Genomic DNA, 16,950 nt, shown 5'->3' with positions numbered 1-16,950 from the left:
CTCTCAAGGGTCAGGGCCCAGCGTTTCTTAAACAGAAACTATGCCACTACCTTCCGAAAAGATCTCTTCGATCGGAACAGAGACTTCTTCTGGTAGTCCCACGAACCAGGACTGTTAAATGGGGCGACCAATGCTTTATTAACTCCGCAGCCAAACTATGGAACATGCTTCCAATGGAACTAAAATCGGCACCCTCATTACTTCAATTCAGGAAACTTGTAAAAACTTGGCTATTTGACCAATACCCGTTCAGCACAAACATTCCCTAAGGTAGATACCTTGATTAACCAGAGACTGCTAGCTTAAGTCACAGCGCCAAGACACCCATGGGTATATGTTGTGCTTTATAAATGTTTAAAATAAATAAATAAAATAAATAAACTCTAGACTGTTTTCACTCAAAGGCCTGGTGGATTGCTCAATTCATACACATGTTCAAGGATTTAATACATGTGTATGCTTTGCTTGCTTGCTTATCATTACTAACTCATGAGTGATAGTAAAGTGTTTCCACTAACCTGGATTGTGATATACAGACATTGTGAAGAAACAGTTTTTCATTGAACAGTAACTGAAAACTGAGTCCCTAAGCCGTGAACGCCTTAATATCCTGTATGATATAATTTTATCAATAAGTATTTGATTTATGTGCTCACATTTAGTAATAATCGCAAATATTATTGTTAACTGTGATTATATATATATATGAAGCTATATATTGTAATATCTGTTCTTTGGTCAGAGCCAGTGTGGGCTGAAACATAGACAAAATCCTCTTTTGGAACAAGCGGAATGTCATCTCAGCTGGTGTTTCTCTTCCCGTTATCCTTTCCCCCCGAAACCTCAGATGTTCATGTAGAAAATCTAGAGAGCGGGTTGGTGAAACAGAAAACCTTCTGACTACTGATGTTTATGCGCACCTGGGGAGATCTCTGGACTTTGCCCACTTTTTCACTTACTGACAAAAGGTCCTCGTGGCTTCACATCACAGATTTAAGCCTGATATACAGCTTATTCTACCATTCTCCAGTACATTATTTTGTGGCAGATTATGAAATGTATCTTGGAAATTCAGAATCTGTCAATCAATCAATCAATTCAAAGTACTTGTAAAGCACGCTACTTACCCGTGAGGGTCCCATGGCGCTGAGGGAAGGGGGGTGCTGCTACTTCTCGAAGAGCCAGGTCTTGAGAAGTCTTCTGAAGGCGAGTAAGTCTTGGGTCTGCTGTATGTGTGTAGGGAGGGTGTTCCAGGTCTTGGCGGCGAGGTAGGAGAACCATCTGCTGCCTGAGGTCATTCGTTGGATGCGGGGGACAGCAGCGAGGCTGGTGGAGCGGAGCTGGCGGGTGGGGGTGTGAAAGCTGCTGTCAGGTAGGCTGGTCCGGCGTTGTGGAGTGCTTTGTGTGTGTGGGTGAGGAGTTTGAAGGTGATCCTCTTGTCGACCGGGAGCCAGTGTAGGTCTCTCAGGTGGTGGGTGATGTGGCTGCGGCGGAGGACGTTGATGATCAGTCGGGCGGAGGCGTTTTGGATGCGTTGTAGTCGTCATAGGTGTTTGGCTGGGATTCCTGGGTAGAGTGCGTTGCCGTAGTCCAGTCTGCTGCTGACGAGGGACTGTGTCACCGTTCTTGTTTTTGTCGGGATCCACTTGTAAATCCTGCGGAGCATGCGGAGGGTGTTGTAGCAGGAGGACGAGACGGCGTTGACCTGCTTAGACATGGAGAGGGAGGAGTCGAGGATGAATCCTAGATTGCGTGCATGGTCGGCGGGTGTTGGTGCTGTTCCTAGTGTGGTCGGCCAACAGGAGTCATCCCAGGCTGAGGGGGTGGGTCCAAGGATGAGGACTTCAAATGTCCGAGTTCAGCTTCAGACAGCTGCTCCTCATCCAATCGGCAACAGCCTTCATTCCCTTGTGGAGGTTGGTTTTGGTGGTGTGTGGGTCCTTGGTGAGGGAGAGGATGAACTGGGTGTCGTCAGCGTAGGAGATGATGTTGAGGTCGTGATGGCGGGCCACTTGTGCGAGGGGGGCCATGTAGATGTTGAACAGGGTTGGGCTGAGGGATGAGCCTTGGGGGACGCAGCAGATGATGTCGGTGGCTTCGGATCGGAAGGGTGGGAGGCAGACGCTCTGGGTTCTGCCGGAGAGGAAGGACTTGGTCCAGTCAAGAGCCTTTTCTTGGATTCCGGCTTCTATGAGGCGTGTCTTTAGAGTGTGATGGCAGACCGTGTCGAAGGTGGCTGACAGGTCCAGGAGGATGAGGGCTGATATTTCGCCGTTGTCTAGTTGGCGCCTGATGTCGTCTGTGGCGGCGATGAGGGCTGTCTCGGAGCTGTGTTTTCGTCTGAATCCGGACTGGGACTGGTCCAAGATGTTGTTGTCTTCGAGGTTGCGGGCCAGTTGCATGTTGATGATTTTCTCGATGACCTTTGTCGGGAACGGGAGCAGGGGGATGGGCCGGAAGTTCTTGAGGTCCTTGGGGTCCGCTTTGGGCTTCTTGAGGAGGGCGTTGATTTCGGCGTGCATCCAGCTTTCCGGGAATGTTGCTGTTTCGAAGGAGATGTTGATGACCTTCCGTAGTTGGACTGTGATGGCTGCGTCTGCTTTGTTGAATACATGGTGTGGGCACGGGTCAGACGGAGATCTTGAGTGAATGGAGTTCATGACCTTGCGTGTCTCGTCGTCGTTGACGTTGGACCAGGAAGTCAGACGGTTGGCGCTGGTGGTGTTCACAGGGGAGGTGGAGTCTGGCGTAGTCAGGGCGGTCATGGTGTTGAAGCTGTCGTGGATGTCAGCGATCTTGCGGTGGAAGAAGATGGCTAGTGAGTCGCCCAGTTCTTGTGAGGGCGGGATGTCCTTGGCATTGGCGCAGGGGTTGGATGGTTCCTTTACGATGCTGAAGAGCTGTTTGCTGTTGTGTGCGTTGTTATCCAAGCGGTCTTTGAAGGAGGATCTCTTGGCTAATCTGATGAGGTGGTGGTGTCTGCGGGTGGCGTCCTTGTGGCCTGCGTGGTTGTCCGGTCTGCGTTCGTGGGGCCATGTCTTCTCCTGTTTCCGGCATGCGCGTTTAGAGGTCTGGAGCTCGTCTGTGAACCAGTTGGCTCTATTGTTGGCGTGGCTGTTGGAGGGTTTTTTGAGCGGGGTGAGGGTGTTGGCGCAGTCGTCGATCCACTGTCTGAGGTTTTGGTCTGCGCCATCTGGGTTGGTGGGGTCGGTGGGTGGGTTCTTAGCAAGGGAGGTGATCAGCTGTCTTCGGTGACTTTGCTACAGCAGCGGCGCGGCAGCTGTTCGGTGCGGAGGTGCATGGTTGGTTTCTTGAAGGTGAAATGGATGCAGCGGTGGTCGGTCCAGTGGAGTTCAGTGGTGTGGTCGAAGGCGACGTGGGAGCCTGTGGAGAAGACACTTATAGTAGTATGACTGGAGAAGAGAATAGAGTACCAAAAGCACCATTACAGACATTGCAATGACATCAACACTAGCTGCATTAAATACAATCTTTGCTTCAAAGATGACCAACTATAGGTCCTCAGTATACCTAAGCAGCAGCAAAAGACACCTCTGCTGGCAGAAAACATTAACGCCTGTTTTCCTAATTTCTGGTCACCCACTCTGATGTGCAAAAGTATCCCAAATCATCTTGAAAGGTTGTGCAAGCTAGGAAGACAGGTGGGTACTGAATAGTGTGCAAAATAGCTATACCTTGAAGTTCAATCCCTTGTCTGGAAATTCCAAAAAGTTGCATAAACTCCATTGAGCTGTCTGCTAGAAGAATTCAACATCCTTCTTGAAGAAAAGTATTAGAGCTGGTACCTGCATGCTGAAGAGCAAGGGGATTTTATACTGTCAGTTTCTGATTTGAAATAAAGGTGAAAGTTCAGACATTCTCATTCTGAATATTATTGAAAATGAATAGTATTTTTTATCCCTCCGCTATCCAAACATTTCCCTAGTATTGCACTAACTGGAGTGAAAATAATATTTTCTACCCCTCCGCTATCCAACACTTTCCCTACTGTTGCACTCACTGGAGTGGAAATAGTAATTTTTTCCGCTCCGCTATTCAACACTTTCCCTACTGTTGCACTCACTGGAGTGGGAATAGTCATTTTTATTCCTCCACTATCAAACACGTTCCCTACTGTTGCCCAAACAGGAGAAGGAATAGCATTTTTTTCCCTCCGCTATCCAACAATTTCTATAGTTTTGCAGTAACTGGAGTGGAAATATTATTTTCTACCGCTCCACTATCCAACACTTTCCCTACTGTCGCACACACTGGAATGGGAATAGCACTTTCCCTACTGTTGCACTAACAGGAGTGGGAATAGTAATATTTACCCCTTCGCTATCCAACACTTTCCCTACTGTTGCAGTCACTGGTGTGGGAATAATAATTTTTACCCCACCGCTATCCAACACTTTTTTTTACTGTTGCACTCACTGGAGTGGGAATAGTCATTTTTACCCCTCCGCTATCCAACACTTTCCCTACTGCTGCACTCACTGGAGTGGGAATAATAATTTTGACCCCTCTGTTATCCAACACTTACCCTACTGTTGCACTCACTGGAGTGGAAATAGTCATTTTTACCCCTCCACTATCCAACACTTCACCTACTGTTGCACTCACTAAAATGGATAATGTAAGTTTAAAGATTTTTAAATAGTTTAATGTTTTAATTTTTAATATAATTTTTTTTATTAGATTTTATGTTATTGCTGTGTGTGTGTATATATATATATATATATATATATATATATATATATATATATATATATATATATATATATATATTCGATACCTTGGTGCAGCGTTATTTTGTTTTGTGCTGTTTTCGGCTGCCATTTATTTATTTATTTCATTTTTTCTTTGTGCTGCGTTATTTTATTTTCTGCTGTTTTTGGCCACCAAGACACGTTTTGGGCTTCACCGAGTTTCTCTTGTTATTTAAAATGCCAGAGTGCTACCTTTGCCAAACAACATAAACAAAATACTTCCGTTTTTGTAACACTACATTTTTCAGTCATGCAATTACCTACAATTTAAAGTTGCTAGAATTGTTCAAACATTTGTTCACAATTCATTTCATTACATTTTTAAATATATGGACTGTTTTCAATTTGTGAAAATTAAGTTGTGAGCTTTATGGTTGAAGGTCATGTCTGTAAAATACATGTTACCATTGCGACCGACACATTGAACATTTTGCTTATATTTGCTACTAACTCTGGATCAACAAGAGTCCAGTAAGATTTCATTCATGCTTGTTACGATTTACCCTTGATCATAAGGGTAATCTAGACAATATAGTGTACTGTCCTGGTTACTGTCATAATTGTTTGGCAGTTAATCCGATTCAGAGTAACAGGTGTATATGCTTTATAAATAACTGTATAAATACTCGTTAAAAGCATATAATTAAATATAAATAATTTAAAAAGAAACATCTTTTCCATTATAAACCATTTAAGACATCCTGTTGGGAGGGTGCATATCAATTGGTAAATCAGTAGATTGTATATTTATGTGTCGCCCATAGTGACCATACTATCCTGCCATGACGTAAAATGGTAGCTAATATATCCTGAGAATAAATGTAGTAATATATTCTGTGCAAAAGATGCTACATGCAAATTCCTGTGCAAATTATTCAAAGTGCAAAAATATACACATTACTCTAGCCAGCATAATGAGATATTGTATATCCGTGTGTTAAAAGTCTATATTCTTATGACATGAGCCCATGAGCATAATTTTCAGAGAAACCATGAGGAAAAGAGGAGGAGTATATAGCAGATAAATATATAAAAATATTTAAAATGGGTATAAATATATATGTATTAAAAGATAACTATACACTTGACCTAAAATTCATGCATCACTTCACATCGTAGGATACGGAATTTAGTAAAACCAGACTTATAGCCATGTATAGAGGTCTTCCGATGTATTAAGACCATGCAGACTTTTGCTGTCTATTTCTGAAATTAGCTTAGTTTCTAGTCTTCTGAGTACTGCATCCCTGTTCCCTCCTCTACGTAAAGGGGGGACATTGTCAATTACATAGTATTTTAAATCTGTTGTTTTTCTGTCATGGATCTCATTAAAATGGCAGGCCACCGGATATGCACTTTCGTTATTAGGGATGGCCCTTAAATGCTGTAAGATCCTTTTATGTACTCGGAGACGGGTACTCCCCACATACTTTAACCCACAAGTACATTCCAGTACATATACTGCGCACTCAGACTTAAAATTTAAATATTTGTTAATGATCGTGGGATTGTCTTTAAAGCCTGTATTGTATATTGTACGATTCTCAGCATGTTTACAGGCTTTGCAACTTGTGCACCTAACCAATCCCTTTCGTTTGCTTAGCCAGTTTGTATTCTTAGACAGTTCTGGACTGCTGTTTACTAGTAATCACTTGTACTACATGATCGACGGAAAGTGATTATGGGCGATACTGGCATTTTGTCCCAAATTATGGGGTCACTTTAAATCATATACCAGTTTTTCTTGACGATCTGTCTGATTCTTTCTCTTTGTTTGCTGAATGTTATAAGTAATATGGGGCAACTAGTGGTGCTTTCAGTTTTGGCTAAATGTTTCATCCTGTTCCTTGATGGCTTAAAAAGGAGGTCCTCATGTAACTTAGATTAGGTATTTTCAATTGCTTGATTTAAACTCCGCTCAGAATAGCCTCTAGCTAAAATTCTATGTTTACAACTTTGTTGTGCTGTGTGTAATTCGCTATCCCTGCTGCAGATCCTGCGTATTCTTAGAAATTCCCCATAGGGGATACTACCTTTAGTGTGTTTTGGATGAAAACTGGTAGAGTGCAGTATGGTATTGCCTGCTGTGGGTTTTCTGTGGAGAAGTGTATGTATGGTATTCTCTTCAATGTATGTCTCCACATCCAAAAAACAAATATTGTTGTCACTAATTTCATAAGTGAATTGCAGACTTAAATAATTCACATTTAGTTTTTTTATGAAAACCTCGGCACTCTGCTTGTCCCCTTTCCAAACAATAAATAAATCGTCTATAAAGCGTATCCATTTTACGATGTTCATAGACCACTCATTACAATACATCTTCCTGACAACCATTTCTTCCCACCACCCCATGTGGAGATAAATATATATATTTATTTGTACATTTTCATATATACAATTATAAAATAGATTCAAATTATTAATTGTTATAAAGTAAATATATATAAATATATATGATATTTTATATACGTATGTTTACATTTTTTAGATTCAATGTATTTGTTATATTTGCTAAAATGTATATTAAATCTAATTTTTTTAAGGTAATTTTATTATGTAATATTATTTTTATACGTATATTACATTTGATTTCAATAATTGTTTTCCGATATTTTTATACTTACCATTATAAATATAGAATGTCGATATTTTTGACTTCGATATCTATAACTCGATATTTGTGTATGGGAATATTTTGGGGGTCGATATTCTATCAGTGAACCCTACTGCAGTTTCCGACAATACTTCGCACCTATGCACCCAGCTTCCCTGGTGTAGGCATCCTGTTTCCTGTGGTATCCATGGGTGAGGTGACTCTCCAACCTTCTGTCTTTCACTGGGTTTCTTCAAGGTCCACTGGGAAGGGTCCTTCTTCTTTGAAACTGCAACTGAGACTTTCCCGTTGGCTTGTATTGAGTACGCGACTGTCTTCCCGCTCTACACAGTCTCTGTGGGGTTCCTGGGTAATTACCTTGGGTGGTTCCTTGTGTCTCAAGCTCTTCTGAGTCTCCTGGTCCAAGTCCTGACTTTGGTCACAGTTCATATTACACTTTCTTAGTATATTGTTTGGGGGAAACATCCGGAACAACAAAGCCAGAGCCGCGAGTTCTGGAAGCCTGCAAGCCGAACGACGACTTACCCTAACAATGACTTTGTCTTATCCACGCATGTGCAGGGTTAAGGCAAATTCGGTCTAGTGTTCGGGATGGGTGGGGAGAGAGGAGGTTCGGAAAGCAAACAGGACAGGTAAGCGGGGTTTCAGGGTAGTTTTTAGGGGGTGGTGGTTTGGGGTCGTTTTTAGGGGGTGGGGGTTGGGGTCGTTTTTAGGGAGGGGGTTTGGCATCGTTTTTAGGTGGTCGTGGGGTTTGGGTAGATTTTTAGGGGGTCGGGGGTTTGAGGTAGTTTTGAGGAGGTTTAGGAAGTTGAGGATGTATTCAGGGCTTAGGGGGAGAGGAAGGGGGCTGGTAACCTTATCCGTGGATAGCCACAAATTGCTTTACCACGAAAATTCATGGTAAAGGAATGTATAGTAAAGTACTTCATGAGTTAAGACGCGGTCGTTGTAGAGACCGCGTTGTAAAGGTAGGTGGGGGTAGAGGAATTTGTTGTTCCGACTTACAACCATTGTTTGGTCTCCCCCTGGAGATCACTGTGTATTGTGCTTACATACCTGTTTGCAATTAAAGTATTGTGTAATAATTACGCATACATTTTTGTAAATACACTGTGTGGTTCTTTTTCATTTAATCTACACTATATGATTAGATTTGGTTAAACAAGCTGCTTAACACTCCATCTGAACTAAGCCTTAGGGCTGCTTTCCCCCACCTACCACTTAGAGAGCTTTCTATTGTTGCCTCAGACCACTAACATCACCATAAGGGTTGTCTGGATTAATGCAAGGTGCTTCACTTAAATAAGTTTGCACCAAGCCAGCCTCCTACACTCGCCTTCAGAAAAAGCTATTGTGCAGGTGCCACTATCCCTATTGCAAAGTCTACAGGGTATGCTCCACACATATCAAAGACGTTTCATGGTGCCAGTTATTCCACTGCACCCAGCACAACCTAGTTTTCCACCACCCCATCATCAAGAACACAAAGACCGATACCATCACTGGTAATTCCTAGGATGACCTTCAAGGGATGATCCTACATCATCAGATGACGTTCAGGAAAAGGGTCAAATTGCTGAAGATCCATCCAACCCAGAATGGAACAACTTTTGGAGAACCTGGATGAAGCACAGACATAGACGACAAAGAAGATTTGAAGAACCAGGAGCAGTAGTCTTCCTTGATGCAGTCTCACTTCCAGACAAATTCCAACAAAGTCTAAGGGCATCATTAGCATGGCGGGCGGGAGATTACTCTGCTGCCGACATACATCTCCAACGGAGTAAGGGTCGTTAGAGGTTTTGTCATTTGTCTGCCTGCCATATTAGAGTGTGTGAATAAATGTCAACTTTTACTGTTGGTTACTACGAAGTAAAACCAGGCAGTAGGAGTCAATGAAACTGCAAAATGTTCCCTACGTCATAGGAAAAAAAACTCCCATGGCGAGGGGCCGTTATCTTTTTTTTTGTTTAGTTTTCTAAACTAAAATCCCACTTTTGGATTCTGTTTTTGAAAAAAAAAAAAATTAAGTTTGTAATACAGCTCTGTCATGTTGAACTTTCAATGCATTTACAAGAACCGCTGTGACAGAGGTTCCTGGATATACAAGAGATGTCCGCTGGCACAGCGGAAATCCCTAAATTTGGTGTTGGGAGTAAAACACTCTGCAATGGCAATGGTACACACTCTGCCAAAGTTTAAATCAGACTTGAGTCTCTGTCCGAGACAAATCTTGACTGTCCAAGCTACTAGGGCTTTTTCCTCTCTAGTCTGTGGGCTGTGCAGGGCGCTTGCATTCAGAGGTTAACTACTCCTTACTCTTGGCTCCAGATATGGTATAATAGTTACTTTTTGTTAAAGGCATGGCCATTCATGCTTGCGTCCCAGAAGAAATGACATGTTTCTCTAATTCAAATTGTGGATATTGTTTCTTTTATCAGACCGTATACAGTGCTGTGGGAATCCGGGACACCTGCCGCTCCCTGTCCCAGTCCATCGAGCTGTTTGCCAGAGTGGTCCAAGCATTTACCGATGACCTCAACTACATTGCCAGCCTGATCAGTAAAGTGGTATGTAATTTGCAGTTGTGTCTCTTGGATATTTTTGTGCCAAACCTCCTTTTCTGTCACCTCTATCAGTGCATGGTGCTATTCCTTTGTCATTTCTAGAGCTTACCACTTTGCTATGTTTTGTCAGGTTTAACAAGCTTAGCGCTGTCATTCGTTTAGAGAAGAGGGCTGCTTTTCATCATGTCTTAGGTGAACATTTTCATATTTTCAATGTGTGGCAACACTGACCCTGAAATCTCTAATGCAACTGTGAAAAGAGTTTAGTTATTATTTTTCGGCTGGCCATGAGCACTTGTCTCTGATTTACATGTCCAGTTGTTTGGTCTCGCCTAGGCAGTGCATGTGCTGTCTCATTGAGACATGCCATATCCACTCTAAGGGCTTACAGCCCGCCCATTGCTTAGGATTTGTTTCTTTGCTTGCCCGTCCCAAAAGCATGCTTCTATGTGGGTAATCTGTGTTTTTGTCCCTCCTTCTTGTGTTTTGCTCCCTCCGGTGGAGCATTGTATTCTTTCACTTTTGTCTATTTCAGTTTGTGTAAGCGCACTATTTTTTTAGTTTCTTTCAGCCCGTGTTTGGGGAAGGTTCCCTTTTGTTTCTTTTAGAATCAAGCATTTTATTATGCAGCAAGTTAGCTTCATACACAGCCCAGCTGCCTACATCGATTCGCCGGCAGGGCGTAAACAAGCAGTAATTAAACACGGCATTTGGACCTACAACCCGGAGGGCGATCCTGCGTAGTAAAAACCATGGGCATTCCCCACCGGCATAGCAGAGGCAGCAATTTTCATAGAAAAGAAAACCAGCCAGAACAAAGAAAGAAAACAAAGAACACCTCCCCCAGCCCCCCTCCATCCCTCCTCTCCTAGACGATCTCCCCCATGCCCCCCCGCTCTCCCTCCCCACTCCGCATCAACCATCAGCTCAGGTCCGTGCATCACACCCACCGCTCCGATCCAACCAGGCCCGTCCCCAGAAATTCGGGCCCTGGGACAGCCCCAATCAGATCCAGAGGAATAAGCTGTAGGACTTGCAGGTTCTTTGGGCATGTAACTTCTCTGAATTCCTTAGATAGAAGACTCAGAAACGGAGCCCACAGGGAAGCATATTCAGACCCTCTACCATCCATATTCAAGGAGAGCCGTTCCATCGCCAAGACATGCCACAGGCCCAACAACCAGTCACGCACATCCGGGACGTCCGGGGAGCCCCAGCGCGCTAGCAGGACCTGTCGTGCAGTCAGCAATCCTAGTGCAATTTGTCGCCCTAGCGTTGTGCGAAGAGGAAAGCAAGCAGGGTGTGGGAGGCCTAGTAGTGTATGTTCGGGTAGCCTAGGTAATGTGATCTGGAACGCAGCGTCTAGTTCATCAAGAACTGTTTTCCAATATCGTTCTAGCTTAGGGCAGTGCCATAACAAATGCAGGAGATTGCCCGACATACCGCACCCTCTCCAGCAAAAGTATGGATTTAGCCCTGTCCCAGGATGCAACGCGCGGCGGTGTATAGTACCAGTATGTCGCAAGCTTGTAGGCCGACTCCGTATCCGCTGTGTTAGCTGTCGTGTGATGTGCGCGGTAGAATACCTGCTGCCACTCCTTCTGTGAGAGTGGCCGCCCCAGCTCCTCCTCCCAACGCACCTGCGCTTTTGTACGTCCCCGCTGTGGATCACGCAGGATCATGGCATATAGTTCAGAGATAAGGCTCCGGTCATTCTTTTTACGTAGGAGCCATTGCTCGAAGGTTGTTAGGGAGCGCGACATCAAGGCCACATTGGCCGGGCGTGACACCCAATGAGTTACTTGCGCATAGGCAAAGCTATCCAACACATCCATTAGGGAATGTTCAGACCAGAGCTCCAAAAAGGGGACAAGCCCCTCCAGATCAAAAAGCATACCCACCCTCTTACAATCCTTCTCTCGCCAGCGATGAAAGACCGGGTATGCAAGGCCAGGGGGGAAGGCGGGATTGTCCACAATCGGTGTCATGGGTGAGGGGAAGGTAGTCCAACCTTTACCAATTGCCAGTTGATCCCATGCCTTAAGTGTTGGTGACGTCACTGGCGAGGAGTATAACCCCCATGCCCTATCCTTGCGAGGCAACCAGAGTTCCCGCCAAATGTTGCAACCCGCCACTGTCTGGTCCATGAATAACCAATGTTTACTCGATTCCGGCCTATTCCATTCGACCACGAAGCGTAGACAGTCTGCCTGAAAGTAGGCCATGAGATGAGGGAAGCCCAAACCGCCAGCGGCTTTAGGGAATGTGGTCGTCGCGAAGGCCGCACGGGGGCGCTTGTTGTCCCAGAAGAATCTATTCAGCAAGCCCTGGAGTTTTTTCAGAGCCCCCCTCGGCGGTGTAAGAGGTAGCATTTGAAAGACGTAAAGTATTCTGGGCAGAAGAGTCATTTTGATAGCCGCTAACCTGCCAAACCACGACAGGTTGAGGCACAACCAAGCGGAGATAGAATTGGTAGTTTGTTCCACCAGGTTGGTAAAATTCAGGGAAAGCGTCTGAGGCACGGTCGACGCAAGGCCAATGCCCAGATACGTGATGTCCGATTGTGTCCAGCGGAAGTCAAAATCCCGCTGCAGGTCAGCGACCTCCTCCGGCGGGATCGAAATGTTGAGGATTTCAGATTTAGTGAAGTTGACCTTAAAACCGGCTGCGGCATGGAAAGCCCGAATCTCCGCAGAGAGGCAGCGCAGAGAGGCAGCAGGGTTCTGAAGCGTCATAATAACATCATCAGCGTACAGGCTAATTTTATGCTTGCCGGCTCCTAAACGAATGCCCGCAATGTCGGGATGGGATCTGACATGTTGAACAAAGGGCTCCATATAAAACGCAAACAGGAGTGGCGAGAGAGGGCACCCCTGCCGTGTCCCCCTGGTGATAGAGAATGGCGCCGATCTACAGCCATTGACCCGCACGACCGCCTTTGGAGATGCATACAGGGCCTGGATCCAGCACAGTAAATTGCCCTTTAGTCCATAAGCCCGCAGTACTCGGAAATGGAACCCCCACTCGACCATATCAAAGGCCTTCTCCGCATCGATGGATAGAAAGAAGGCCTGGGTCTTTGCGCGGTAGACTCCATCCAGCAGGTGCAGCAATCTCTTGGAGTTGTCACTGCCTTGACGGGTGGGAAGGAAGCCCGACTGGTCCGGTTCAACCACTCCATCCATAAGGGGGCTAAGTCGCGCCGCGAGGATACCCGCGAAGAGCTTGGCGTCGATGTTAAGGAGAGAGATTGGCCGGTAGGAACTACAATCAGCGGGGTCCTTGCCGGGTTTAAGTATGACCGTTATGGCAGCATCCGACATAGAGGGCGTGACCGAGCCCGTCAGCGGGCAGTGAACCCTCCTTTGTGTACAAGGTTTGGTAGAAATGGCGAAAGGCCGCAGCGATCTCAGTGTCAGTGGTACGCACCACAGATCCCGGATGTCGGCAATGGCACGAGACTGGACCTGGGCCCGCAAGCGATGCGTGAGCATTTTACCCCCCTTGTCTCCACTCAGATAGAACTTATGACGCAGGCGCAGTAACGCATATTCTTTCTTATCGAGGTCAAGATGTTTCAGCATGCGCCTCTTAGTTTTGAGCTCTCTCCAAACCCTGCGGGCCCCAGTACGCTTGTGGACAGCATCCAAGCCCCGGACTTCCTTCTCCAGTTCCTCCCTCTTATCTCTTCGAAGCTTGGAGTATGTGGCTGCCGAAGCAATAAAGTCCCCCCTAACCACCAGCTTCAGCGCCTCCCAAACAGATGCTATTGCCGTTTCACCGATGGGGTTCTCGGCGAAGTAATGCGTGATAGTGTCCCTGATCTTCTCTACTACAGTGTCAGCGCGAAGCATGGAGTCGCGCAACCGCCAGCCAGCTGAGGGAGGGCGCACGCCGCATAGGGTGAAAATGACCGACAGGGGCGCATGGTCTGAGAGGGATCGGGGGCCATATCCGCGTCGTGAAGGTGGGGCAACAGGGCGGAGGAGGCCAGAAAGTGGTCAAGGCGCGCATATGTCGGGTGTGCAGCCGAGTAATATGTATAGTCGCGCTCCTGGGGGTGTTGCAGCCGCCACACATCATGCAAACCACCATCTGCCAACCACTGCCTCCCCTCTACTGACCAGGACCCTGAGCTGTGCAGCCTATTCGCCTATTCGCACTGCCAGGAATCTCCCCCGTATATCCACCAGATGAGCCAAGACCTTACAGTGCATCCAGGAGCTAAAGAGGAGGGCAACTCCATTTTTCTTAGCCAGGCCCGACGACCACAACTGAAGGGGGGATCTCTTATCTCGTATTCGACGCTCGTCCTTGTGTAGGAGGTGCGTCTCCTGCAGGAGGCAGACATCACCCCCAGACTGTTCAAGTAGGGACAGGACAGCAGAGCGTTTCACTGGATTGTTTAGTCCCCGGACATTAAGGCTCACCACTTTCAGCTCCCTAGCCATCCCAGTCTAACTAGATCTGCATCGCATGTGCCCCGGGGAAAATCCAGGGCCGAGCATGGCCTGCGTAAGCGCTCAGAGCATGCACCCATCAGCATGAAGGAAAGGAGCAGAAATGCACACTTATGCACAAGCGGCAAAGGTCTGATGCGGAGTCCCCCCCTGCACTCACCCCCCCCCCAAAACACACACTGAACCCCCCCATAATAGAACCAAACTAAAATATTAAAAGACAGAGTGAAGTACGCATGTCCGTAGTACAGGCCACATAGGCAAGGGAAATAGATACCAGTCCACAGTCTTCCTCTTCCCGATACGGGACTCACTCAACCAACAGTACATACTAGAGTACCTTCAGGGGATGCCCCCCTCTGACGCCATCTGTGTACCCTCTCAGGCCTCACGGCACCTCCGAGACATCATCTGGGGCCGCCTCCGTAACCAGAGCCAGGGAGGCTACAGCTGCGCCCCTCTCCTGGAGACATGCTGAGGGATCAGGACCCTTCTTGGGAGCAGAGCGGCCCACTTTCTGCCGATCGTCGTCGTCGCCTAAGAGTGTCGCTACCGCCCGTTGACTCCGCTTCTGTGTGTTCGATACCCAGGAGGTCCATGGCAACTGTGAGCGAACGCACCTGAACCAATTTATTTTGCCAGCAGAAAATGAGCCGGAAAGGATGACCCCACATGTATGCGACGTTGCGATCTCGCAGGAATGGCTTGAAGTCCCTGCGCTTCTACAGGGTAGATGCTGCCAAATCCTGGTAGAGCTCTGGATTATGTCCACGGAACTGCAGAGGGACGACATCACGGGCCATCTTGAGGATACGCTCCTTCAATTGAAAATCATGCACGCTGACGAGGATGTCCGGCGGCGGTGCCTTCGTTCCCTTGGGTAGGCCCACACGATGCACTCTGTCCATTCGAATGTCCGTGACCTCCTTGTCTTGCAGGATCTGCTTAAAGAGGGCCTCGACGTACTCACGGAGATCCGCTCCCTCACCCTTCCATGGCACCGCTCTGATCCGGATATTGTTGCGGCGGGACCGGTTCTCCAAATCCTCCGCGTGTGCCTGAAGGTCGAGGTTCTGCTCGGTAAGCCTAATAACAGCCTGCTGAAGCCAGTGTATGTCGCCCCCGTCTCAAGGTCATGTTCTTCCAGCGTGGCCACACGTTCTCCTACTTTGTCCACATCTCTCCAGACCTCCCTCAAGTCCGCGGCCAGCTGGGTGCGCAGTCCTGCAATGTCCTCTTTGATTGCTGCGAAAAGCTCCAACATAAAGGCCTTGGTCGCAGGTTCCTCTGCCTGACTTGGACCCGGGGACTTGTCAGACACTGGGGACACGGCCTGCCCTGAACTCTTCGGTACTCCGTCTTTGCCCGGTTTTTCTTTCTTCATCCTTGCCGCCGCCATAGTCGACCACAGTGGGCCCTTCTTCCTCAACACGCCCCCGAGGTTGGTAAGGCCGCTGCGCCGCTCTCACGTCCGGGCCTAGGCGTTCACGTGCTCAATCAGGCCCCACACCGGTCATGTGTGCTTTACTTCAGGCTGAGACCCATGATTTCGATCCCACAGGGCCGGGGAGTAATTCAGGCAGCCCCTCACTGGGAAGGGGCAGCTCGCAAATCCAGTCGCCAACCGGTCAGGCAATGGGCAGGGCCGGAGCGCAGGGCGAAACAGCGCAGGGCGGGGGCACAGCGCGCCTCAGACGGGACACCGTGCAGGACGGGCTGGATCGCCGATCACCAAGGCCGAGTCCCACCAGGCCGCAACTCGCTCCAGCTGGGCCCTGCTATCGTCCTGCGGTCGGCAGATCGCACATTCCCTTCCCTGGGCTATGCTAGTAAGCTTCAGGCAGTCCGGGGCTTCCGTCCTGTTGTCCCGGGGCTCCCCCACTCCCACATCGCCGGGTTCACGAGTGATAGGCCCTCCTTCGCTCCCTCAGGGCCCACCGATGTCGCTGCAGCAATCGAGCTGCAAGGGCTTCTCCCGTCTCACCGGGACACCAGGCCCGTCTAGGCCCCAAAACCCCGGTACCAGTAGGCGGCTCAGCCGGGTCTCCTCTCACCTCGCCCGGCGCCCGCTCTCCGCGCCTCACAGCTGTGGTCTCCAGGCGTCCCCGTTGTCCCGCTTCCCGGTGCCTCCTTCAGTCGTGCGAGGTACGTCGGGGCTCCGCCTTCGCCCTCTCTCACCCGGCAGCTCCTCCGCCCGCCGCCGCCCACGCTCCGTGCACTCTCGCAGCTAGAGCACACTCCAGCCCCTGGATTCCGGCGCGGTTTAGGCCTTCCCTTCCGTCGCATCGAACTGCGGCTCCGGCGGGCGAGACAGGACCCCCAGCCGGTTCTCCGCTGCAGCAGGGTGTCAGGAGGTCAGCAATCCCCGATGGAGGGGGATCCCAAGAGGGTGCAAGACAAAGCTTTAGGACTCGTGGTGCCGGAGGGACTCAGAGACACGTCCTACTCCGTCGCCATCTTGGCCACTCCCCCTTTTGTTTCTTTTAAGTGTTGATGCTCCTATTGTCGTTTCTGTGAACAGCCCTGTAAATCAT

At 48.0% G+C, this 16,950-nt stretch overlaps 1 protein-coding gene across 1 annotated transcript in view; it reads left to right on the top strand.

The window, feature by feature from the left end:
• Positions 1 to 16,950, top strand: part of MSH5 (mutS homolog 5) — a 1,348,607-nt gene that overhangs the window by 710,063 nt on the left and 621,594 nt on the right. The window contains exon 13 of the mRNA XM_086920580.1: positions 9,831 to 9,959. Coding sequence (XP_086776706.1) covers positions 9,831 to 9,959 — 129 coding nt within the window. The remainder of the gene's footprint in view (positions 1 to 9,830; positions 9,960 to 16,950) is intronic.

Source organism: Lissotriton vulgaris, chromosome 5 (assembly GCF_964263255.1).
Source record: "Lissotriton vulgaris chromosome 5, aLisVul1.2, whole genome shotgun sequence".
Classification (NCBI taxonomy): Eukaryota; Metazoa; Chordata; class Amphibia; order Caudata; family Salamandridae; genus Lissotriton; species Lissotriton vulgaris.
This window is presented reverse-complemented; position numbering and strand designations above follow the sequence as displayed.